Source organism: Etheostoma spectabile, chromosome 5, assembly GCF_008692095.1.
Source record: "Etheostoma spectabile isolate EspeVRDwgs_2016 chromosome 5, UIUC_Espe_1.0, whole genome shotgun sequence".
Taxonomy (NCBI): domain Eukaryota; kingdom Metazoa; phylum Chordata; class Actinopteri; order Perciformes; family Percidae; genus Etheostoma; species Etheostoma spectabile.
This window is the reverse complement of record NC_045737.1, coordinates 32,069,286-32,095,233: the sequence shown is the minus strand read 5'-3', so window position 1 is coordinate 32,095,233 and position 25,948 is coordinate 32,069,286. Positions and strand designations below refer to the sequence as shown.

General features: G+C 42.3%; 2 protein-coding genes and 1 long non-coding RNA gene across 6 annotated transcripts in view; all 3 read left to right on the top strand.

Annotated features, from left to right (window-relative positions):
* The window catches only part of LOC116689561 (uncharacterized), a 414,017-nt gene that overhangs the window by 119,836 nt on the left and 268,233 nt on the right, over positions 1–25,948 (top strand). The window lies entirely within an intron of this gene.
* Positions 658–8,897, top strand: znf131 (zinc finger protein 131). Of its 3 annotated transcripts, none has more exons than XM_032516098.1 (9): positions 658–829; positions 2,066–2,213; positions 2,305–2,406; positions 2,695–2,839; positions 5,315–5,423; positions 6,280–6,471; positions 6,615–6,990; positions 7,101–7,231; positions 7,881–8,897. In XM_032516098.1, the coding sequence occupies exons 2-9, from the start codon at positions 2,084–2,086 to the stop codon at positions 8,394–8,396; spliced, it is 1,701 nt and encodes a 566-aa protein (XP_032371989.1). In that variant the 5' UTR covers positions 658–829; positions 2,066–2,083; the 3' UTR covers positions 8,397–8,897. The 3 variants fall into 3 exon arrangements, with proteins under 3 accessions (XP_032371989.1, XP_032371988.1, XP_032371987.1); XM_032516097.1 differs by lacking the exon at positions 658–829 and adding an exon at positions 933–1,068 and having other exon boundaries at positions 6,280–6,444; XM_032516096.1 differs by lacking the exon at positions 658–829 and adding an exon at positions 933–1,068.
* nim1ka (NIM1 serine/threonine protein kinase a) lies at positions 10,471–25,630 on the top strand. Of its 2 annotated transcripts, none has more exons than XM_032516102.1 (7): positions 10,471–10,732; positions 19,920–20,386; positions 20,827–21,138; positions 21,311–21,423; positions 22,861–22,982; positions 23,134–23,280; positions 24,089–25,630. In XM_032516102.1, exons 3-7 carry the CDS (start codon positions 20,828–20,830, stop codon positions 24,845–24,847), a joined length of 1,452 nt encoding a protein of 483 aa, XP_032371993.1. In that variant the 5' UTR covers positions 10,471–10,732; positions 19,920–20,386; position 20,827; the 3' UTR covers positions 24,848–25,630. The 2 variants fall into 2 exon arrangements, with proteins under 2 accessions (XP_032371993.1, XP_032371992.1); XM_032516101.1 differs by having other exon boundaries at positions 20,770–21,138.

The window sequence follows — 25,948 nt, the reverse complement described above, 5'->3', positions numbered from 1 at the left end:
TACGCCATGACCATGTCCAGTTAAGATGTCTGAGGTTACATACACAGCTTTAAAAAAAAGAAACGTGAAAAACATGAATTAGTAAAACTGTGGACTTACTGTTTTTCAGAAAGTAATGGAGGCAATGATAATGGATGATATGGATGATGCAGGTGCATGGCAAGCCAGGACATCCAATGTTCTTTTTATTATTACATACCTTAAATTTTAGCAATCGAAAAAAAATAAAACTATAACTCTGAATTTACTTGTATCCGTTTTTGTAGTATTAGTTTGCCTGGGGTTCATAGTAGCTAGTTTTTGTTGTTGTTGTTTTTTTTATTTAAAGATACATTTACATACATTCAGTCATCACAGCTCAAAACATAAATTGTAAAGAAAGAGATTGCAACTTATATAATATGAGACCAGGTAACAGAAGTATTAAGTGAAAAAAAATGGATCCATGAAGTGAACAAAATAACGTAATACAAAATAAATATTTAAATGAAAAATGACGGATTTACAAACCTCGTTAATGATTTTGACAACAGATGTTTTTAATTAAAATAATTAAATAGATTTGATTATATATCAGATACATCAGATAGCTTTATCTAATATTAGTTTTGTTGTTGTTGTTAAGAAGAATATCTAAATTATCGTCACACACGACTGTCACTAAGCAACGCTTCTCGGCGTCCTTGACTTGGCAAAGGTTTCTGGGAATCCGAGGCCCGATGGTTGAACGACCGCCCTTTTTGGAGCAACGAGAGTAGAGCAGCGCTACATTCGTCGAAGGACATATTACTGAAAAACAACTTTCTGAAGCAGCGTAACCAAACTTGAGGTATGTAAACCGATGGTTTGTAACGTCTAATTCGACCCTTAGCGGTTATAATTGGGAAATATATCTGGGAAAAGTGTATTTTAATGCGCGGTTTGATGACGTAATGTTGATTGTCAAACGCGAAATGGCGAGCGTGCTAGGAGGCCCGTTAACGTTGCATGCGACACTCTGGGGTTGTACCATGTTCATTTCCTTCAGGTTCCACTATCAAAAAGATTGCATTAGTATATCTTGTCCTGGTAAGTTCGGCGTTGGTAATATGTCTCGAGTATGTGAAAATACTTTGTTGTTCTGTTGGAGGTAGAATTGTAGCTATGTTTGCTAACGTTAAGCTATCATGGCGCTGAAGTTTTTAACGTTAGCAAAATGATAAACCATGTGTGGGGTCATTGGTTGAATAACATGCACGTCTCCCCGCGTGCCACGCCAGAGCACACTCTTAAACTTCAGCAGAATGCTCTGTGTAACCTCGCATTATCATTTCGGAGTTTCTGGCAAGTGTAACGTTTAATTAGGCCCGGGTATTTATGTGGTTCCCATGGGCCCGCAACTTGACTTCCTCGTCCTGTTGGTTCCGTGCAATGTTGTTGCCCTGTTAAAGCCCTTTTCAGCTTTGAGCCTGAGATAATTTCCTTTTAACTTAATACAATTTAATTACAGTATTCCTATGTTGTTTTGATGCTGGTCTGCCAGCTGTGAGATACAGTTATTTAATGATGTGAACGTGGCAAGTTACTTAATGGTTGCAGATGTGTGTATTCAAAAATAGGTTTGGTTATCTTTTCGCTGTTTTTAGTTGACATCATTCACAATGCCTGAAAAATGTAACCAGGTATCCAGGACAATCCAAGTGACATATATGAGGCATACACCTAGAGCTGAAGTAAACAATGCCTCTTTACTATAATAAACCATTTTTTTTCTAACTGTATCCCACCTTATCATTATATATGTAATCATCATTACAATTTGGCATGCTTAACAAAATCAACAGTGACCAATCATACGCCTTAAGACCTTTGCTAATGTTACCAATGAATTGCTGTTAAAGAAATGGAGGATTATGTACAAAAATGGACAATTAGACAATGAATAATTGTTACTGGCCTATGTTTGTGCTTGTGTGTGTGTGTGTGTGTGTGTGTGTGTGTGTGTGTGTTTCGATTCAGCTGATAGCAGTTACTTTTCTCAAACCAAATTAAGAATTGCATGTCCATCTACCTCCATTCTGTACAGAGAAGGATAAGGTCAACAATGGCGGCTGAGGTGGAGGTGGAGGGGGACGGATGCAATGAGTACCCAGCACATTATAAAGTCATGATGGACAAACTTAATGAACAACGACAGCTGGACCAGTTCACCGACATTACCTTGATTGTGGATGGTAAGTAGGCGTATGTTATACGTCATCTTTATGTCTAAGTAAGAAATATCCAAGCAATGCCTCTTATTGCCATGTTTCTTGTCTCTTGCAGGACATCAATTCAGAGCCCATAAAGCAGTGTTGGCAGCATGCAGTCAGTTTTTCCACAAGTTCTTCCAGGATTTTACCCAAGAGCCGCTGGTGGAGATAGAAGGTATTCTGTGTTGTAATTTAATTTTCGGGAATTAAAAGTAGCCTGACAGCTCTTCAGTTATAGGAAATAAAGCACATCTGTAAACCTCTTAATTGCAAGTTTGTTAAAAAAATGTAACCCAAACGGTCTGTTAAACGCATCTAGTGAAGAGACAATTCCTGGATCAATTTTGAAAATACTGTGATGTTCCAAACCTCTCCAGCTGAGAATTTTTAACTACAAATATGTTTTCCACCATATGTAAAACAGCTTGTACTCACCACTGCTTCTCTCTTCTTACTCTGACAGGAGTGAGTAACGCAGCCTTTAGACAGCTGATGGAGTTCACTTACACGGCAACACTAGTGATAGTGGGAGAAGAGGAAGCCTATGATGTCTGGAAGGCTGCGGAATACCTCCAGATGCAGGAAGCCATCAAGGCGCTCAACAATAAGTGAGTCTTAAGGCCCTGACACACCAAGCCGATGGCCAGGAGCTAGTGGTGACCAAGGCCGACTGTGGCGTCGACCCAGATCGCCTGTGTCTGGGCCAAAATTTAGCAGCGGAACACACCGCACAGACTACAGCCAAGTACCACGTACGTTCTGCTCCTGCGTGAGAGGAAATAATTCCATACCAGCAGGCAGCGGTGATCTAATAGTCATTCAAAAGGGGAAACCCGATAAAACCGATGCTACCCACAAACAAAAGTGTCGAATTAACAGCTGCAAAACCAAACAGAGCCTACAGTCCCTCTGCTTTACTTTCTGCCAGGAAGACAGCCTCGCCTGGAGATGGCTAACCAGACTGTCTGTCATACGTACTCTTGTTAAAGAATTCTCCCTACGTTGGGAGCAGAGGGACCGAGCCCCAATGGCTGGCTTGTTAGCTAACATTCCACCCACACAACATGCCTTCATTTTACACTGGTTACAGAAAATTTGCCAAATAAATTTGTCACTCTGTGGCGATTGCAATGTGCTTACCTTTTGATGTGACAAGAGCGTGTGAATTAAACATTGTCACATTTTAGATTCAAGTTGGAGGCCGGTTGGCAGGCTGGAAAGCTAGCTTGCTACGGGGCTAATTGTTAGCGGGGCAGAGGGTGCAGAGAGAGGGAGGTAGGGATTAACGGTCTGAAAATTAAACATCAGGGTTATAGTGATCAAAATGATCACTGGTTTTGGTATTATTGCAGTATTTTTAAAACTGTTCAATATGTTCAGAAAGCACTGAAAGGCATACACAAGCTGAAATAGTTTCAAACAGTGTTTATTATATTAGAAAAATATTACAGGCAATAGGCTTGTAAAAACAATTTAAAATTGGCTACTGAAACACTGGCCCGCTGTAGCTGGTTTTCCTTAAGAACTTGAACCAGAGATGTCTGACTTTGTGATCCAGGAAGATTTATTTACAACTCCAACATGACGTCAACTACGAAGTAGTATTTGACGTCAAATGTGAAGTTGGATGTGGTTCTGAAATATAAGCAAATAATTCGCATTAAAACCCTCTGACTTACTATAGACACTATTTACCAAAACTAAATGTTTACATTAATTTCTCTGTAATAATTAAAACAAATGTAACATATTGCTCAGTAACACAAACTGAGAATAAGCCACGTCTATTACAGCACGCATATTCATAACGGAGCAAACAGTGTAATACACCTTTAATAGCTACGCACGTGGCTCCAGAGTGCTGCTCTGTTTACTGGGATTGCATGTTGCTATCAAATTCCCGCAACACAACCTGAATATCAACACATGTCTGCACATGTAATATTAAACAATCTGCACATCTACCAGCTGTATGCAATAAGACACACAGCAACAGCAATATTATCAAGGCGATAATATAGCTCTCTCCCTCGCTCTCCAAATAAATGTCATGTTGTAACAAGGGCTAAACTTATCCACATCGTAGCAGAACACTTATTGAAATGTGAATAAATGTAGTAAACGTTTCCACAGATAACGAGGCAGTGAAACTCCTGACAGTTACAGAATAGTTTTAACTTGGGTTCTGAGCTACATAGCTACATAGCTCCAACAAGTCCAAACACAGGAACTAAAAAAGACAGTTGTCCAGCTGCTACGTTCTGTCCCCTTCTCTTGTCTGAGCGCGAGTGCTTGGCAGGAGATCAAAGCGAGGACTCTGGTCCCGGATTTGGCAATCATCTCAGGAGAAGAGCAAGTGTTACTGTCGTAACTATGGGCTTTTTCACAAGGCTGATGAATGTCCTGAGTGCTGTCATCTCCTCTTTCCGACGTGATTCCGACTTCAAGTAAAGAAACACACGTTTGAGGCTACGAAGTGCACCTTTGCTGCGACTTCAGGAGTCTTGGATAAAGCTGGGAAGGATTAAACAGCGTGGTAATCCACAGCGATAATAAGGATATTTAAAATGGAAACGGTAATAGTTACCGTCAACATTGCTACATACATTTCTATATACCAACACAAGTAGCTGTTTATATCTTGTTGTACATTTGCAAACTTATGGGCATAATGTGCAAAAATAGTTATTTCAATCGTCCAAACCTATGTGTTTTGTTAGAAGGAACATTCAAACGCATTTTTGGCGAGTTGTGACAGCGCTTATGTGTATTGGCTGAAAGATGAAAAATGAAAGGAGCTTTGTGTGCGCTCTCGTCCGTTTACTTTCCTCACTACCCTTTTCAGCCCTCTCACTCCGGTTAGCATGCAGCACAGGCTATCTTGTGGCAACGGTGCGGGACACACCGCGCAAACTAGAGCCCGACCTGGACCAATGGCCGTTGGGCGCCTTGCTTTAACTTGTGTCACTATCAGCATTTAAATGATGTCATTTACAAATTTAGTGGCAAAATGTTTTCGAAGCTAGAAAGGAATTTGTCTCAGGACTCCTTCATATAAACACTGGTACGTCTTTCTCCTGTAGGATAAATGAGAACCCCTCGCTGACAGCAAAGAGCAGAGGCAAAAAGAGGAAGATTGCTGAGACATCTAATGTGATTACAGAAACCCTGCCTTCAGTGGATGGAGATCAGGTCAGTACGATCATAATGCTCACACTCATAGAGATAATAGTTTCTTGAGAAGCAGTGGACGTTAAGATTCATTCTACTTATTGTATGAAGTGCACACAGGCGCGGGCTGTGCAATTAATTGAATTTCGATTTCAATTTTGATTTTTGGCTCCCAATGATCATAGTTGAGAAAACGATTATTTTGTCATGTTTTCTTTTGCAAGAACACTCTTATTTTGTCTTGTGTTCTGAATGACACGCGCACATCTGCCCCTCCCGGGCAGCCACAGCAGTGTGTGGTTAGCAAAAAATCTAAACCAACTCTGTTGTTTGGGAAACGTTGACGTTTGCTAACCCTGCGGTCCCTCTGCCTCTGCCCCCCCCGCTGTAGTAGACGTATTCCATCGACATGCTATATTCACTAACTGTTTAAAACTTTTTCCTGCTGGGTTCATAGGCCTACTGCTACCAACATGAAAAAAAACATAATATTGTTCCCTCAGCCTTTAGTTTTATTGTTAAACTGTATGTAAAACGAGTCAACATGAGTCACGGAAGATTATTCTAAGGTACCGTCTATGTGCTGGATTTTTCTTTAAGTAGCTAGTAAATAAGCCCACTGAGGGCAACGTTTTAATGACAGTAGTAAAACAGATTTTATTCTGATCCAAAGACTCTTTCTGTGAGATAAAGGACACTAAAAGATTATACCCTGGACACTATCCATTCTATCCAAAGGTTAATGAGTATCGTGTTGAATAATCGTGATTTCAAAAATTGACCAAAATAATCGTGATTGTTATTTTTTCCAGCCCTAACACAGAGGACTTTGTCCATGCATTAATTGTTGGGACTGAATGTTTTTATTGTTCTCCAGGTGGAGATTGAGGTGATAGGGGAAGAGGCCGTCAAGGTGGAGGAGTCTGGGCTGGAGGAGGTGGTGGATGCAGCAAGGAATGCTCAGGCGGCATCAGATGACTCTGCTTTGGCTCTTCTTGCTGACATAACCAGCAAGTATCAGCAAGGGGAACCCACGCTACAGGTCATTAGAAATGGAGGAATAGAAGAGGTTTATTCACTTGTATTTGTACAAACCTTTCTTTTAAGCCCAATTTTTTTTTTTTGGTTTATTCAGTGGTAACCTGTGTATTCACAGTAAGAGTTATGGATGTAAAAGGATCAACCACCCTTGCCTGTGTTTGTGCGTGGCAGGACGTGGTGTATCAGGAGGAAACGGTGACCGCCTCCAAGGTGCTGGAAAATGTCGAGGTCGTGGAGGTCCAGATTTCCCAAGTGGACAACATGTTCCGCTGCAACAAGTGTGACCGTAGCTTCAAGTTGTACTACCACCTCAAACAGCACTTGAAAACACACCTGGGCATGCTTGAAAAGCCCCACGTGTGCAACCACTGCGGGAAAGCCTACACACGGGAGGGCGCCTTGAAGCAGCACATTACCACGTTTCACTTTGATGCAGAAGAGCTGTCTCGAAACCAGAAACCCCAGAAGAAAGTGCACGTTTGTGAATACTGTAAAAAGCACTTTGACCACTTCGGCCACTTTAAGGAGCACTTGCGGAAGCACACTGGTGAGAAGCTGGTTTTGTGTTTGCAAATTGTTTAATTTAGTACAGTCATAGTAATGTATCATTGACTTCTAGCATTGAAAATACATGTCTGTCTTTATCTGTTCACGTAGGTGAAAAACCTTATGAGTGTCCAGATTGCCATGAGCATTTTGCAAGGAACAGCACACTGAAGTGCCATATGGCAGCCTGTCAGAATGGGGCCGGAGCCAAGAAAGGACGCAAGAAACTCTATGAATGCCAGGTACAGTTTGTCCAGAATCAAGGCCAATCAAGCGCTCCCCCGCCAGATAAGTATCTAAAATGATGTTATCATTTTTTCCCCCCTCCACATTATGTAAATGTATTAATCACTTCATGCAGACATAACTGTCATACAGTTTAGATTGTAGAAGTGTTTCCTCCTAATGTAAGCCATGTGCAATTTGAATATCTGCAATAATGGCTATTGGTAAACTTGGATCCCCTATAGGCAAAATATGCTTGACAGGTGAATAATTAATTTCTGTATTTTAATAGTCTAGTTCGTGTCACAGCTTTCCATTAATATTTTTTTTTAAGTCAACAAAGGAATGGGGTGGAGCCGCAAGGATTTGATTATTTAATTGATTGAAAATGAATGGGCAACTACTCAATAATTTATCATTTGTTGTAGACATTTTTCAAGTAAAAATTGATTAGTTGGTTTGAAATTCTCCAAAGAATGTTGCTTTTATTTGGTCTTTTATTAGAAAGTAGAATATTTTTTGTTTTAGGATGCTGGTACATCAAAACAAGTTAAATGGATGAGCTCACCTCGGGGTCCAGGGATCAGGATGGATATTTGTCACTGTTTACTGAAGTTTTATAGACTCCATGCTTCCCATGTGACCTACTGTTTTCTCCTCCATCAGGTCTGCAGCAGTGTATTTAACAGCTGGGACCAGTTCAAAGACCATCTTGTGAGCCACACAGGCGTCAAGCCCAACCACTGCACTATGTGTGACATGTGGTTCACCCACCCAAAAGAGCTAAAGGCCCACCTAAAAGACGTCCATTCCATTGAGGACAGCAAGTCATCTGAAGAAGTGGTCATCACCGACTCTGCCGCGCTCGCCATCGCAACGCAGAGCATACAAGGAGGCGAAACTGTCCTGCTGGATGATGGAATCCAGGTTGAACACGTCACGGTGGAGCCCGTGGATGTGATGGAGATGGAGGAGACTGCAACGGTTGTGGTGGAGGACGGAGGGGTGGCAGAGATGTGTGAGGAGGACGTGGAGAGACTAAAGCGGGCCGGGGTGCAGATCCAGGTGGTGCACGTGACCACGACTGAAGTTGATGGGCAGCAGGTGGTGAACTCTCAGGTGGAAGTTGAGTTGGAGGGTGAAGTGAAAGTTGAGGAGGAAATACAAGCTGTGGTTGTATGAGAATGTCAGAAGGACTGTCTCAAACAACCTGCAGGACTGCACGTGGGATACAGCATGTCCCCTTAAAAGATGTCCTGCTGTATGCCACACATGAATGACTTGATTTCCACCATCTCTTACTCTTTGAACTCTGCGTTATGGACAGAGTGACAGAGAGAGATAATTTCCTCCTAAGGATCCTGTATTTATTTTTAAGCCGTTTGCCATCATATCATGTATTTTTGATGACTCTTTGGTGCTTCATCAATCTATTTTCCTGTGTTTTTTCCTGTGTCCTTATTTTACCTCAAATGTATATGTTCTTTTAATTTGGGTCACTTGCCAAGACAATTTGACAATGAATGAAATGTTCTTGTGGCCACTCAAACAGCGTATGTATGATGCTGATGTTCTTCAGTGCTAATGCTACAGTTTTGTTCAAGCTTATTTTCATATTGACTTCTAGTGTTTTTGTACAAACTCATGGAATAAAATTGGTTTCCAGAATGGACTACAAGTCTTACATGCATCTACTGAGATCTTGATTATCTTAAAGGTACCATGGCATGAAAATGTCACTTTGAGGTTTTTTTTTAACATTACTATGAGTTCCACCAGCCTGCCTACGGTCCCCCAGAGGCTAAGAATGGCGATTAGGTGTAAACTGAGCCCTGAGTATCCTGCTCTGTCTTTGAGAAAATGAAAGCACAGATGGGCCGATTTGGAATCTTGCTTCTTGTGAGGTCATAAGAGTCAAGGTTAACTCCCCTTTCTCTGCTTTGCTTGCCCCAAAGCATGGCAGTTGGTCAAGGCCCCCCCCCCCCCCCCCCCTCCTCAAAAACTACAGACTCAGAAATGGCACATACTAAGGTAAGCTCATTGTGGGACTGGCTCTAGTGGCTGGAATTCTGCACCATGGCTGACTTTTGGGAAAGAGACTTCAGATATGGTATTAGGGGACCACTAAGGTCTATTTAAAAGCATCCAAAGAACAACTCAGAGGGTTATATATATACATTTAGAAATGCTCTTAAAATTATTATGCCTTCAGGATTAGTTTTTTCTTCTTCCTGAAACCTGCTCCATATTTGCCGGATGTGTAAACAGTTTTTCTTAGCCCTTGCTTTGCCCTCACCACTTCATAAAGTGACTGATTATGTGTTTTGTTTACAGCAGCTCGTTTCCACTGCCCCCAAGTGGATACAAAAAAATCAATATAGTTTTGAGGAAGTTGGTGTAATGCAGACCAACGCTCATAAACCAAGCATGTCAATAATAAATAGCCTAAACACCAAAGCAGTCAAACTGCAATTCTCTAGATAGTCCTAGTCCATAGTCTCTAATCCTGTCTGCCATGTGTACAGCATGTATGCATATAGTCACAACTTTGAAATGCTTGTGATTGTCAAGAATCTGCATTTCAGAAATGGACATTATGAATCAAAGGTGATCAGTTCCCACTAAACTTTCATTCTTGATCTTGAAAATCTAGTCACAGTTATCTCCAGGACAGCTGAGCAAGCTCCATCCGCAGAGGGAGACCTGGGGAAGGCTCGAAAGTAGACCTAGACACACACACACACGAGAATAGCTTGAGACATTGACACCTCGGTCCCCTGACCCCTCCTTGAACCGGATCCGCTGCTGTGCTAATAGCCTGGCAGGTGACCATGGTGCGTGACTACACGCACAGACTAGGTTACCTGTGTGAGTCTTACCGTCTCCTGCGCTGGACACGCCATGTCCCCCCGTATAGAGACATATATATTTATTAAATTATTATTATTATTATTTGTAACGGTCTATGACTTGTACATGTACGTATGGACGCCATGGACTAGTCTTGGCGTGAACATAGTATAATTTGTTGTATTGCGCTCTGGACAGCTCCTGTGGTACTGAACTGAAGCGATCTTGCGGCTCGAGTTGTAATTCTCGCTTCTGATTGGATAACAGATGCACGAGGACTCCCCCAGCCCGCACCGATTGGTCGTTTCACCTGCCAGGCGAGCGGGTTTCCTCCACAACAGACTCAACCGGGTGCAAAACATAGACAGTTAAAACGACCAATCCCACGATGGCCACGCCAAGTCCCGCCCTTCGAAAGCAACACGGTTAGGGGATTGGTCAGGGGATAGGGCCTGTACATGTAAACATGGACGCCTGGCGAATAGTAGTGTTTGAATGCTATTGAAGGGCGGGTCCTGGCGTGGCCGTAGCGGGATTCGTAATATCGCGAACCGGGTCGCAGTCTCAGAGCTCTGCTGCAGAATCAGTGTCACCGGGAACCGGAGGAAGATGATTTAGCCGTGATGTGTAAAGCTTGTCACCACGGGCCCCATGGTGATATACACATGGTAAGACTGATTCACACATGTAACATCTCTGGTGTTTTTGTGCTCGTGGGATCATTGAGGGAAACGCGCCCTGCGGTGACGATCGAGGTGTTAACTGTTGACTGTCATCGAACACCGATAGACAAATCACTCATGCACTGCAATGTCTGTTTACTCAAAATCAGGTTCGTGGTTGAAAAGTTTTCCCAAAATAATTATTTAACTAACACATCACCGACACGTGTAAACACACGGCGACCGCGAGCAGTCTCAATCTCTGAGCTTTTCCTATGAACCGAGAAGGATTTATTATATAGAATTATATATATTTTATTTAAAAACTGTATTTTAGTCACATTTTGCAATGTCGATAAATTCAATGCATCACATGTGAAAAGGAGCCCAGTGCATCACCTGCAGTTACGCACACGCGCAATCGACTTTGGAGAAGCACCATGACGCACTGAGTTTAGCACTTTTAGCACCTCTTGCACTCTAATGAGATTTTATGTGTCTTTATTAAAAAAAAAAGAAAAAGAAAAAGAAAAAAGTGTCTTTATGCAGGAGGCTATCCGTCATAATCCAGTTTGTGGCCCATTGAGGGTAGTTTGACTGATGGGATATGGTGCATGATTGTCTTTTTAGGAGTTATTGTTCAACACAGATTTACAAGATCAAAACAATATACTTTGTCAAGTGATTCCAATACTTGTCTGTGGCTATAATGAAATGAAACTACAACTGTTAAGTTATACACATTGACTGATTTATTTCCATGATATGCTTTTTAAATTAAGAGGAGACATTTAAATGATTCAGCTGTTAGATTTGTCTTATCAAAGTGAGCCTTGGAATGCTCCATAATGCATGTTTTTTTGTAGCTAGGCTACATGAAATGTGTCTTTTGGCCTACTTCAAAATATCCAGGTAATATTTAACATATTGTATTAGAAAAGTAATGTTTTTCACTCATTCTTCTCCGTGTACTTGGATTAGAAACTGAATTTATTTCCATATTTATGAAGGAAAAAATAACACTTTTCGGGTGCCAGTTGAGGTGGTTCGGGCTTCTGGTGAGGATGCCCCCTGGGGGCCTCCCTAGGGGGGGTGGTCCAGGAGGCCCCGAGGAAGACCCAGGACTAGGTGGAGGGATTATATCTCCAACCTGGCCTGGGAACGCCTCGGGATCCCCCAGTCGGAGCTGGTTAACCCTCGTGTTGTCTTCCCGTCCAAATTGAAAATCAACATATTTGTTGACGCTTTTTAATCAATGTTTTGAACATTTTCTTACGCTTTTGTCCCTTTTTTTAACACTTTTTTCAATGTTTTTGACAATTAACACTATGTAACGCTAAATTATTAACTTTAGTTTTACAGTTATTTTTGGAATTTATGGTCAATTACCTAATTTATAGGAAATTAACCTAATGTTTGAGCTAGAAAAGCAGAAATAAGGAATTATTTAGACTAAAAGTAAAGAAATATACTGTATGTTGATGGATAATCACAGAGTGGAATATATCAACAAAAGCTATTTTTTCTCTCTAAATGCTATAAAATTGAATAAGACACCCCAAAATTCATGAAAGTAGAAATTTGTGCTTGGCAAAGAGCGTTGTGTGGACTCAGTCATGTTATTTTGGGTAGTTAAAAAGAACATTGATATAGGAAAACGGGTCAATTTGACCCGAGGACAACATGAGGGTTAATATGAAGTTTGGGGTCTCCTGCTGGAGCTGCTGACCCTGCAACCCGATACCGGATAAGCGGGTGTGGATGGATGGATGGATGGATGGATGGATGGATGGATGGATGGGATCTGTTTCCTGTCGCCTGAATGAAATAGTTTTTTGATTGTTATTCGTTTGATGGTCAATCAGTCAGAGCACATGAAACGTTGCGCTTTGTGTGTTCTTCCTCTGATGCGAACCTCTTTGAAGCGCTGACAGCGGATAAAAACGGAACTCAAAAGGCTCTTTAAAGCAGGAAGTAGTCGACCAAATTTAGATTCGAACCATCAGCATTAACAGTGTCTACACCGTTAGGCTACTGAATGTTGTTGTGCTCCCTGCATGCAGTGTCATGGTAACTTTGTTAAGGCCTCAGAGACTCTCTAGCTCTCTTGCTCTCTCTCTCCAAGATGTATTAGGAGCTGTATAGTATGGTGCAGATTCTGCATTGTCAGGCATAGGGCATAACAGTGTGTACTGTACTGTACTGTACATTTGTTTCACTACTACAGTAGTAGTCATGCTACATAAACAGATCAAAAGTAATACAATATATGAATAAAAACAATAGTGAAACAAGTTGCACAGTGTCCTACTCATTGAGTTCAGTTGACCATTTGCAATGCCAGATATAATCGAAGTGTTGTAGTTTCAGTGCATCCATCGAAGCCTGAGGCACTATGGTTTGGATTTCTTTTTGAAAAGGTGTGTGTGTGTGTCAGGGGGAGAGAATTTAGAGGTCAATCTGTTTTGTTTCTTTGGAATTGTGGAAATATTTGGCCCATAGATTCCAGAGAGGCCTGCCCCTCCGTTCCTAGGGCCTGTGGTCTTCATTGTCGCCGCTCTTTCACTGGTGAGCTCTTTATTCTTCTCAGCCGTGCGTCTCAATTAACACACTGGGAGCTTTGTGTGGACAGGGCTCGCTGTCTGTGCGAGCAGCGAGCACACTTGTATGTATGCATTTACGTGCTCGTGCAAAGGGTGTTTGGATGTGTGTGCGTTGTGCCCGAATGCATAACGGCAGTAAAAAAAAAGAGAGAATGTGATACAAGCACAGGCGGAAGGAGGGAATGGGGGAACGAGGGAGTTTTTTAAGAGACAAAGCAGAGAGGACAAACTCCTGTACAGATGGATGTTTCATAGCTTGTGATGTGAGAAACAGCTCCTCTGCTCGTTTACCTTGTCAGACTATAGACAAAGACATGTCTAATTCTTGATGCACAGCTGCTGTGGATGGGCTCTTTTGTTTTCCGTTGTTGGAGTGTCAGTGGAGGAAGAGGCTGCTGATGCTATAGTGATGGTAGGCAAACCCTACTCCTTCTCTTTAGGGATCCTTAGACGAATGATTGACTGTCTGGTGAGTAGGGACCCGTACTTTGCAAAGCTGATAGTGTTTTTTGCTTATGAAGGGCACTGCACCTGTTTGTAGTAAGCAGTGTACTGTATAAATTGAGTGAGTTTTTGAATGGTGCATCTGTCTTTTATTTAAACAGCAAAGGTGGGAAGACCAGATACATCCATCCATTTTCCGCCGCTAAGCCAATGCCAGATCACGGTAGCACCAGGCTAATGTAAGCAAGGTCCCTGTCCTCACCAATGTTTTCCAGCTCCTCCTTGGGGACCTAATGAGTTTCCAAGCCAAATGATATATAATCTGTTCAGCGTGCTTTGGGTATACCCCACAATCTCCCATTTTATGAAGCTGTAACCAGTTCATTTGGTAATTTTTCTTGACGTACCGTATGATGAAGTTTCTGATTCTTCCACTGGTGCTCTTTCAGTCTTTGTGTGTGTGCGTGTATATGTGTGTGTGTGTGTGTGTGTGTGTGTGTGTGTGTGTGTGTGCGTGTGTGTTTTTGGTGTAGGTCCGATGTATGACTCCATCAGCCTGCTCGCGCACATAATTAAAACAGGTACTCTGAGGCCTAGTCTATACGTACATGGGTATTTTTTGATCTTTTTCCATGCGCTTTTGGCCTTTTGTCAACACCACACAAACAGCGTTTTAGGTCACTGTGAACGGACCTTTTGGGAAACTCCGGCCAGGGTGAAGACTTTTAAAAACTGTTGTGTATAAAGGGACTTTTGGCTTGTATTGTCAGAGTATGCCCCGTTATCTCCTTTTGTGAGGCATTTCTTGCATTGGCAGACATGGCCATAATAGTACTGGTGACTTGCAGGACTTTTTACATAGAGTACGTTACATACATTACACATAATACACATAGTACAGTTACTCTTCCATTGTGTTGTGTAACAGAAGCGTCAGAATGACACTACTAATTCCGCTACATAATAAAACGCTGCGCCCGCTCTTAGACAAGAACATTGGACTTCTAGTCTTCAGGTAACACCTTTTTTTTCAGGCTTCTGATTGGCCAATATCTTCTTATTCTTCTTTTCTCATGTTCTATCACCACCAGTCTTGTTGGCATGGCTCTTGAGAGTGCTGCAGTTGTGTTTTTTGCATTTTCATGTGGACAGAGATTTTTGGAAACAGTGAATATGTGGTCGGGATTTTGGGGGATTTTTTTTTTTTTTTAAAAAACCCGTGATTGTGAATTGGGGGGCTAAAGCAGACTGTATAACTTTTTAAAATGGCACTGCATGCTCTTCTTGACCCCCATTCCCAGCAAAACCCCCAATTCAGCATAAAAAAAAGCCAACAAGCTCGGCTGTTTCCATCCCAAGAAAACCGGTACTTCTGTTATCCAGGAAGCAAAGCACATAGCTCTGATTCCCTTTATTTGTCTTGGCCCCTTTGGGGAAAAGTATTCTCATAAAGAAATTTATCAGTAGATCCATTAGTTTTTTTAAAATGGCAGATGTGTCTCACTTTTGTTGAGATTTAAGAGATACCCCATATTATAAGAGAAGAATGTAGATATTGGGAAAAAAAAGGATTGAACCTTTTGATGTACAGCAAAATATAATTCCTGGGGTGATTTGTCCCAAAACCCTTTTCCCTCTTTCCCTCATTATTGAGTTTTTCTGCTGGTTGCCCTTTTCTTTTATTTAAAATTATAAAAAGGTGGTATCGGGGCTTGTGTTTTGGGCGTAGGAGGGAAGGCCGGGCTTTTTAGAAGCCCTTTTAGGCCCCAGTCAAGGAAAAATTTTCAGGCGCGAGGCGGAAGGGGTTAAAGGGTTTGGGAGGTGTTCACAAAGGAAAAAATTGTTTTGTTTTTCCCTAGCGGGCTTAATAAAGATTATTTTTTAAACTGAAACGGAGAGAAAAACAATTCCAAAGCCCCCATTTTCATAAGAACCATTTTTTCCTGCCTATGGCATAGAATGACAGTCCCTTTTTCTGAAAAAAACTAAATTTTTTTAAAAACTGGATGCCTTTTTGAGTTTTTACATTTCCAAAAACAAAGTGTGATGAGAATATTCTGGTCTGATTTTTCTAATCCTATCCTGACAGTCACACTCACTACCAAGAAAATTCATTTGAGATATGTTTAATTTTATTTTAATGGGACACGTATGTTTTTTCAAAAATTAAAAAGGAGACCTTTTCAGCCAAAGGTAATAATAAAATTGGGGTGTAGGAGCATATGGGGACCCCGGAGGTTGTGTGGCGGAATTAAAAGAGCTACAGAGCATCCCGTACACGTCTGCGATGCCTGAAGCTGCGCAAATCGAAAAGTCGAAAGTCTGCTACAGTCGGCTATGTCCCGTACAGTCCGACATCTGAAACAGGTCCTGTACACGTCCCCCCGCGAGCCCCTTTAAGTCTTGGCTACCCTGCCCGTACTCCCACATGTCCGCTACAGTCTTAGTCCTGTACACGTCCTGTAACGTTCATGATGCCCGCAAGTCCCACACGCCGTCACGTCCTGCTACACGGCCTGCGATGCCCCGCAATGTCCGTGTTGTTTTCCGCCTGTTTGGTCCCTGTGTTGTCGGCCCACATCCGGGCCGAAGTCCCGCCCTGCTAAAGGGGGCCTGCTACAGTCCTGAATGCCCTGAACACCGTACAGTCTGCGTGCCCGTAACGTCCCGGGGTACTGTCCCCCTACCGTCTGCTATAGTCTGCGATCCCTGGGGCCCCTACACGTCCCGTACACGTCCGCTACACGTTTTTTGATGCCCTGAAGTCCCGCTAAAATCCATTTCCGTCCGTAAATCCTGCGTCCCGCAGTCCGCTAAAGTTGGGTACCCCCCCCCCTCTTTTCCCCCAACTGCTACAAGTCCTGGAAAGTCCGCAATGCCCCCAAAGCCCGCTACCTTCCTGTAAACGTCCGTAACTCCCCGCTCCGTCGCCAAAGGGCCTGCAAAATCCCGTACCGCCGCGATGCCCCGTAAGTCCCGCAAGTCCGTACCGCCCGCTAGTCCTCCCCTTTGCGTCCGCCCCCCCCTGTAATGCGGTCTGTGCCCTGAAATCTGACTTCCAAAAGCCGCAAGCCCGTAAAGTCCGTCATGTCCTTTTCTGTCCCGTACGCCGAAAACCCCGCAAGCCTGCACGTTTCAAAAGGCTACCGTGAAAAAGGTCTGTACAGGCCCCCTGCCCTCTTGTCTTTTACATGCCCCCGGGAATCCCCCTAAACCCTCTGACCCGTTTTTGCACGGGCCGCTAAATCCCCCCCCTTTAGAGGGGCAGCCCCCCAAAGCCTGTCACGTCCGTTTCAGTTTGGTGCGGAAGTCCTGTCAAGTCCTACAAAGTCCCTGCACCGCCTGCGATGCCCTGAATTTTCTGTAAAAGCCCTAAAACCGTCCTCCCAATGAACCCGGCAAAGTCCTGCTAACCCCTGAAAACCCCGCTAAGTCCCCTCCCTTAACGCCCGGCCCCCGGCCCGGGCAACTTGCTACCCCGCCCTTTGCGATGCCCTGTGGCCCTGTCAGTCCGGTACAATTGCATCCGTTCCTGCGATGCCCTTCTCCACCGGGCCTGTGCCTTTAAAGGTCTTGTCCCGCCTGGAAAGCCGAAAAGCCCTTGCTCTTTTCCAAATCCCAGTCCTTTTTACAGGGCCGTGCAATCCCCGGGAACGCCCCGGCTACTTTCCACTACCCGCCCCTGTCCCGCCCTTTGACAATCCCCGGGGGAACCCCGGGTTTTTTGTCAGGCCCTATAAGTTTTTGCAAACCCCGCAATCCCCTGTAGGCCGTACATGTTTTTCACCGTCTGTCAGGCCCTGCAATCCCCGAAATTTGAAAGTGATAAGGCTTAACGCCCTGAAAGGTAAAAAGGCCGCTGCAAGTCCTGTACACGTTGTAGCCGTCCTGCTAGAGTCCTTTTCCTTGCTAAAAAGGTCCTGCTAGAGGCCTGCCCCCCATCCGTAAGTCCTGCGTGCCGTAACGTCCGATACAGGTCCGGGCTAACGTTGCCCCCCGCCCTTGCGATGCCCGCTGGTCCTGTCACGCCGGCTCCCCGTTTGCTATATGTCCCTGCGATGCCCGGTTCGTCCACCCGGACGTCCGGTAACGTTGTGCAATGCCCTGCTTTTGGGGCTACAGTCCGGGACACTTTTGAAAAAGGGCCTCAACTTCCTTACGTTTGAAAAATTTCCTGCACCGTTTGGGGTTTTCCCCTGTAGCCCTGTAAAAGCCTGCAAAACCGTCTTGCTTCCCCGTCCGCTACACGTCCCCTTTTTTGCCTGGTCCGCTACGCTCGGGGGGCCCAAAGGCTAGGGCCTTTGCTCTGCCTTAAAATACGAAAAATCAACTTTTTTGGGCCTGTTCCTTTATTTTTTTACTGGAAATTTTTTCCCCATTTTCATTTCAACCCCAACTGTGGGGTAAGACCCCGCCTAAGACCCTGGGCTGTCCCAGGTTTCTTCCTAAAAGAGTTTTTCCTCGCCACTGTCGAACTGTTGCTTGCTCTGGAGGGAACTACTAGAACTGTTGGGTCCTTGTAAATTATAGAGGTGGTCTAGACCTACTCTATCTGTAAAGTGTCTCGAGATAACTCTTGTTATGAATTGAAACTATAAATAAAATTGAACTGAATGTTCATCATAATTGAAAACGTTTACAGCCAGTGCTATGTTTTTTTTAAAATAGTTTTTAATAGTTTTTGGACAACAAAAAGGGTAAATCTTTATCAGGCTACGGCGACTAAGGCAGTTCCTGTTGGATAAATTCAAACTTTTGGAGTTGTAGATTGCCATTATTTCCCTTTTAATGCAACATTAGACAGCTCAATTGCCACATGAGTTCAAACTGTTACTGTGGCAACACTTGACAGATTAAATACTGGGAAGGCTGTAGATCGTAGTACAGATGAAGTATACTGTTTGTATACATGCCATTCTCTGTGGTATTTTTCATTCAGGTGTCAGGTTGAACAATTGACTTGTTTGGCTGGTTGAAAGTACACCGTCCTTCAGTTTTTATTTATATTTGGATTTTTTAAGTTTACACTTGGTATTATAGAAAATACACAGTACACTGTATGTCTGCAAAATCAGGGTTCATCTTAACATTTTCCTCTCATAGGACAATGTTAGGGCTTTCTTATGTGAGCAGCATGCAATCATCACCTATTTAAATACACATAGGCTACGTATTGTACCATACACACATGAGGAAGTGAGAGACATTACGCCTGCTCTCCATTATAAATGGATCAAGGTATTCGGGTTGTAAGTATTGTCTTGGTGGTAGAAAGCAATGAGGATCTCTGATTTGTTTATTGTGACTCTCATGACAACCTAAGCCTGCATCGCTCTTGGAGCAGGGCTCAAGCTAAATTAAGTAAGCATTACTATTAGCACTGGGTTAGCACTTGAAGACAGCGACCAAATTACTTCCATAGTATCGAGGATTGAAAACCACCAAATTTTAATACCTAGGGAGTAAGTCTCATTAGCGTCAGTGAGCCAATAAGCATGCAGCATGCATGTACCAGGATCTAACAAGGCTTGCGATTGGCTGTATAATGTTATAGGTTGTAGACGCATGCAGGAGAAACACAATACCTTATGCAAATTGATTTTGCCCAAAGACAGGGCTCACGTGTGTGTGTTATTGTATTTTGACAGCCTTGACTACAGTGTGCGTCGCATAACTGAAATGCAACTGAAAAAAAGAGATTTGTACCGTAATGTTGTAATTTCTTTTTGTTAAAATTGATTTTAAATATGAAATTGGAATCGAAAAAAGTCGTTCAGGAACCAGTATTTAATTCTCGGTTTTGGTATTGGTCAATTTTAAGCGATATACCCAGGCCTAATTACAATACACATTAACAGACACTCAAGCAGATACTGCACAGGCACGCTTTTGTTGACATGTGCACACAAAGTCTAGTATATGTACGGTTACACAATATGTATTCCATGGTTTTGAACAGATTCTTGACCCATAAAAAAATCTACACAATTGCCAAATGATAAATATTGTGACAAAGGTACCAGTAGGTAATAACCCATAAAAAATAAAACAGATTACAACACAATAACTAGACATTAAACAGGACATGGAGGGTTACCAAAGTATACATAAAGAATTTTTTGTATCTCTCTTGTGCTTCATTCCAGGTTGTCTCACTGAACGCCCCATGGCTGCTTCCCTGACACTATCATCTGTTCAACCTCTTTCCTCCAACCCCCCCTATCCATCTCCTCTTCCCTCCTCCTCAACCTGTGGCCTATTTATACCCTGGAGACTCAAAAGAGCCCATTGAAGCTCCGCAGACCTCTTCAGCAAGAGACGACAGTGAGAGGGAATGTACTAACACATGATCTCCAGCCTCTTCACTTTTTCTTTGACAGCTTCACATAAGGAAATCTAAAGTTTCAACTCCTGGCATTCTTGAAATGCAACAAGACTACAACTTCACCAAGCTTCAGATGATAAACTGATAGTCCATTGCATGCAGCTGCAGCAGATTTGGGAAATCCTGGATGCAGCATGTGCTTGGGTCCACAGACCGGAGGTTCTGTACAATAGAAATAATTATGGACACTGTAAGAATTTACCATCTAAATGCCTCACACGTCTGAAGGTAAGTCAAGGTTTTTGTCCCAGTGAATTTACTCTAAATCAACTTTTATATCAAATTTATGATATTGTATCTATGATAGTATAAAAATTATTATTTTTGTATTGCTGCTAGCTATGTAACTTTTGCAAATCCATCAATCTGGTATAATTAGACAATGAAAATAAAACATGTATTGCTGTGGTCTTAAAATAAATGTATGATATTTTGCAATGCAGATAAATAGAAGTAGCACCAAATATGTTACTAAAGCAGTTTTATTTCTTGCCTTTTAGTTTTAGTTTAAAGGGGTAGATTTGAAAAGGCACTTGCATAATGTAGGAGCATCAATCATTGTGCAATGGGCCACAAAAAGAATATATAATTATTTCTAATTGGGCATCTAGTCCTCCACCACCCCTAGCCATGAGCTAAGCCCACACAACCCTGGGCGTCCCTTGCAGGATGACTGCCGTCTGCCCCTTTGACAGCAGCCCAGAGGGGGCTGAAGCTGGGGCTGGGACAGCAGGCTCTAGGGTGCCGGGGGTAGCAGGCACTGGTGGGAGCATCTCGGTTTCTGGGGCAGAGACCGGGGAGTCTAACGGAGACTCCGTCGGTGGTTCCGTTAGAGGCACAGCTGGGGTCGCTGGCGGCCACAGGTACACCCGCTGGAGCCGCCAGGACAGCTCAGACATCAACACAGACGACGAGGGAGCCACCGTCCGCCGCCTCACTCCACTGGAAAGGCTGAACCTGGATATGTGCCAGGATGAAAGGTAGGGGTCAAGAGATGAAGCATTAACCCCCTTTTTTATGTCCTTTATGGCTGTAAGTTATTTTAGAATCACTACGTGTTGTATTTCTATTTGCTCTTTTGACTTGGCTCCACTGTAGTATATCACAAAGAATATTTAGTGTTACATCTTGTGTTATGTAATCTGGTCACAGGGTGGTCCGTGAGCTGACTTTGGGCAGAAGAATCGGCTTCTACAAAATTCGAGGAGAGATTGGCTGCGGAAATTTCTCCCATGTCAAGCTAGGAATCCACGCCCTCACCAAAGGTAGGAAATTAAGAGACATCAGTGAAACGCAACTGTTAAAACACCTGCACACAAGTACAGGAAAACATCAGTTTACAGTGGTTGAAGGTAGACTTTGACTAAATAGCCATTGCTAAAGGTCAAAACACATCCATCTTTAAAGATCAGGTTCAGATTACTTTGGTTGTACCTGTAGAACAGTTCAAAAGTGCATATCCATCTTTAAAAGATAGACATCTTCACATTCGCTCTGGCTTTTAATTCGATTTAAGTGATAATTTGGCGGATGAGCTGTTTCTATCAATGGGCTGCAACAAGTGTGTCTTTATGTAGCAATCCACTAACACAGCGATGTGTGCCTTGCCAGGGGGCTGATTCAGCCACGAAGAGACAGACTGTCTGCTGCCCTTGAACAGATGGATTGATTAGAGATCTCCAGTTTCCGTAGCGACGGCTAAAATTGTTGCATGCCTCATCAAAGGCTGAAGAGAGGGAGGAGAATACGTGTATGGCACTCTCTCTCTATGTGTCTATGTTTTTAGGATTTTATCTCTAGTGTGTGTGTGTGTGTGTGTGTGTGTGTGTGTGTGTGTGTGTGTGTGCACGTGCGCGTGTGTGTGTGTGGTATCATTTAGTCCGCTAAAAACAATATGAGCTGTGATGCATTTTGAATGCTCCTATTGAAAGCTATGTCACAGCTGAAAGGGAGCCTAATACCTGCCTGAATTATGCATATGGATGCACAATTAGATATCTCAACACCATTTTGTCTCTTAAGATCTTTTCTGTATTCAGTTACCTGGTCTATTTAACTTCTCTTTATGAATCATTTAACAGAATACCGTTAAGATACCAGTTGTTTTGAATTTGATATACAGTACGTAAAGTATTTTGATCTTCATTGGCTCTTAAACTGTGTACGTCTTGAAGGTTTCTTCTCAACGTAAAAGACCTGAAGTCACCGCAGTAGGACGGAAAAAAGAGCTATATTCCTTTTTTTATGAAAGCAAAGTTTACTTTCAAGGCTTAAAGTGAGAATTGACCTCCTGGAAGAACATAATCAAGAACATTTGTTTCTGAGGGCAGCTAATTCTCCATCAAGTTATCTAGAGGAGAGCATCAGGTTTGGTCACTTCAGGGGCAATTCTGTGATAGCTGGGGGGAACCAGGGGCACATTGTCTATCCTGTATAAGGTTTATGTAACATGTAATGCATACTTTCTCAGAAAAGTGGACTATTTTAACGATAATAGACACAATGGGACCACTTGTATCCTGGATTCTTTTTTTTTAAAGTCATGGTTGAATTTTTGATAATTATTTTCCCTATCTAAGTATCAGCTGAAGTGCTGTTTATTTGGGCATGCTTTTAAATAATCTGTACAGCTGGCTTTTTTGTAGAAATGAGTTGTTTTTCCACTGGTCATTGACTTTAATGTTCTCCCTCGGACTCTCCAGACAAAGTGGCTATAAAGATCCTGGACAAAACCAAGCTGGATCAGAAGACCCAGAGGCTGCTGTCCAGAGAGATCTCTAGCATGGAGAAACTCCACCATCCCAACATTATACGCCTCTATGAGGTTTGACTCATACGCACTCACATTGATTTATGAATGAATGAACTTTATCTGGTCCCAAGGGTCTGTTCTCTGTGATCTCTTCATCCAGCCCAACGGATTTCATGATCTTTAAATCCACTCAGACATTCTGGTCGTTCTTTTTCTCCTTTAGGTGGTGGAGACGTTGTCCCGATTACACCTGGTGATGGAGTACGCAGGGGGAGGGGAACTCTACACAAAGATTACTACAGAGGGGAAACTTTCTGACCTCGATAGCAAGATCGTCTTCGCTCAGATCCTCTCTGCTGTTAAACACATGGTTAGTACATATGAGTTGATATTAAAGTGGCACGTTCGAGTAAAATAATAGAAAACCAAATCTTAATCTGAATGTAACCTATTTAAGATTTTATTACACTGATAATTGACAAATAACTACAAAATTGACCATTAAAGGGTAATTACCATTTCTTTCAACCTGTTTTTCCTATGTCTCTGTGTCTAAGTGACTGATGACCGCTTTCCTATATATATACATATATATATATTATATATATATAATAATAATATATATTTATATATATATATATATGTTTCTTTTTTTAAATACCATGATAAAAAAAACATGATTGATTCCACACAATGCTCTTTGACAAGTACAAATCTCTACTTTCAAAAATTCTGGGGTGTCTTATTGAGTTTTATAGCATTTGAAAAAAAAAATGTAAGTTGTTTTGAAATAGTATTGAGTGAAAGTTGACATATTCCAGTCTGTGATTATCCATCAACATACATCCATATATTCCTTAATGGAGACCACCGAACAAACTAGTGACCGATCCATCGGAGCACCCTTACCCATTGATTTCTGTTTGGTCCAGATGTGTGTTTTTTTATCCACATCCCTGCCAAACATGTTTTAAGACACAAAGAAAAATCCAGAATCTATGAAAATGCAAATATTGTTCCTTTCAAAAGTTTAACTGCTGGACACAACATGTCTGCGTCCTCACTAAAAAGTCAATTCCCAGTGTATGTGCATAGGAGGCTTCAGATTTCCACATCACACTTGACGTGAAAGTAGATGGCACTTACATAATGCATAATTCCTTCTTGTTCTGCCACAGCATGAAAACAACATCATCCACCGCGACCTGAAGGCAGAAAACGTCTTCTACACCAGCAGCTCTTGTGTCAAAGTGGGGGACTTTGGCTTTAGCACCCTGAGCCGCCGCAGCGAGACACTCAACACGTTCTGTGGCTCTCCGCCTTACGCGGCGCCCGAGCTCTTTCGAGACGAGCACTACGTTGGCGTCTTTGTAGACATCTGGGCCTTGGGGGTGATGCTGTTTTTCATGGTGACATGCACCATGCCGTTCAGGGCGGACACTGTGGCCAAACTAAAGCGATGCATCCTGGAGGGGGCCTACATCCTGCCCTTGTGGGTGCCAGAGGCGTGCCAGAGGCTAATCCGGGGAATCCTGCAACCCATACCATCTGAGCGTTGTACAGTGGAGCAGATGATGGGCTGTGAGTGGCTGCTCCCTGTGGACTTCCCGCACGCCATGGAGCCCTTTAAACTAGACCCATCGTACCTGGCGGAGACGGATCCATCTGACCTTGGGGAGGAAGAGATGGAGGTAAACGCGGCACTGGAGACACTAGGTATCACCTCAGAACACATCCTCAACAACCAAGGGAAAGACTGCAGGAGCTCCATCACAGGGGTCTACAGAATCCTGCTACATCGTGCTCACAAGAAACGGGCCGTTGAGAGCATGCCGGCGGTCAAAAAGGTGGTCAGACCAACTACAAAGAGTAAAAAGGAACGGCTAAAAGTGTACCGTAGTTTAAGGCACACATCTAAACTCTGCGTGATTCTGTGACATAATGCTCTGCTATGCTCTAGAAATGAATTGACTTTATAGTCCGGGATGAGATTGCATGGATTTCATTACAAATATATGCTTTTCAAGCCAGCAGTTTAAATTGAAATCATGGTATATTATCCTACTCAGCTCCTGAAATCTGGGATTTCTTACTTTAGTATCTTTCTTCTAGTTACTAATATTAGTCTCTGTGAGAAGATTGATGGCAGCAAAGCATTGTTTTCTCTCTTTTTTGACAGGGCCAGGGACCTGTGATACTAATGAGATTTGAAAATGTCATGAAATACAATTTATTTAAGGAAACGTAATGATGATTAGATGGCGTATACAAGTTTTTATTTTGGTCACGTAGGCAAGATATTTATAGCCTATTCTATGCTCAGTTGTGCTGGGACAGCAATAAACCCTGTGAGAAATCAATGTAGCATAAATCTTAAATAAAAGAGTTAGAAACCCAGTCGTTAAGCTGAGGTTGATAAATTGGTGAAACACGGTGTCTCTAATGCTTAATTAGACTATTCTTCATTGCCTTAGTTTTCTATCATGTTATGAAATCAGCCAGACTGGTTTATAATCCTTAATGTTTATGATGACATGAGATATATCTCTATGAGATGTTCCTGCTGTTAGACTGATTGACCTGAATTTCTTTAATCCTGAAAAAGGCAATACATATCATTAAACTACAAATACCAACATACCAACCATGAAAAGTTATTAGTTGTTTATGTGGCAAAATAGTTTTGGTATGAGTTTTAGTCATCTGTTTTTTACTAATCTGATGCCATATTCATGCTTATTTGTTGATTTAAAATAAATTTTAATTTTCAATGCGTTCCTTTGTTAATTAAATATTTTTTAAAGCTTATTATGCTTTTGTGTATGTTTATCATTACAACTGACTCTTGTATGAGAGTGGGAGGCAAACTACATAACAGCACCCAAGACACATTTGTGGGGTATTGTTTTTTTAAATTAAATAAATATTTATATATTTTTTAGGTTTCATTTTAAATACTTTTATAGGTTCACTGGCTTTACAAGCAAAGCATTGTTTAATCACTTTTTTGCTATTTCACATCATACATGAATCACATA

Excerpts from the sequence above, each read along its gene's own strand:
- znf131 (XM_032516096.1), top strand. The coding sequence starts at position 988 with ATGCGACACTCTGGGGTTGTACCATGTTCATTTCCTTCAGGTTCCACT. Across the intron at positions 2,840-5,314 it reads ATCAAGGCGCTCAACAATAA|GATAAATGAGAACCCCTCGC; the intron begins GTGAGTCTTAAG and ends TTTCTCCTGTAG. Across the intron at positions 6,472-6,614 it reads GAAATGGAGGAATAGAAGAG|GACGTGGTGTATCAGGAGGA; the intron begins GTTTATTCACTT and ends TGTGCGTGGCAG.
- nim1ka (XM_032516102.1), top strand. The coding sequence starts at position 20,828 with ATGACTGCCGTCTGCCCCTTTGACAGCAGCCCAGAGGGGGCTGAAGCT. Across the intron at positions 21,139-21,310 it reads GATATGTGCCAGGATGAAAG|GGTGGTCCGTGAGCTGACTT; the intron begins GTAGGGGTCAAG and ends ATCTGGTCACAG. Across the intron at positions 21,424-22,860 it reads AATCCACGCCCTCACCAAAG|ACAAAGTGGCTATAAAGATC; the intron begins GTAGGAAATTAA and ends CGGACTCTCCAG.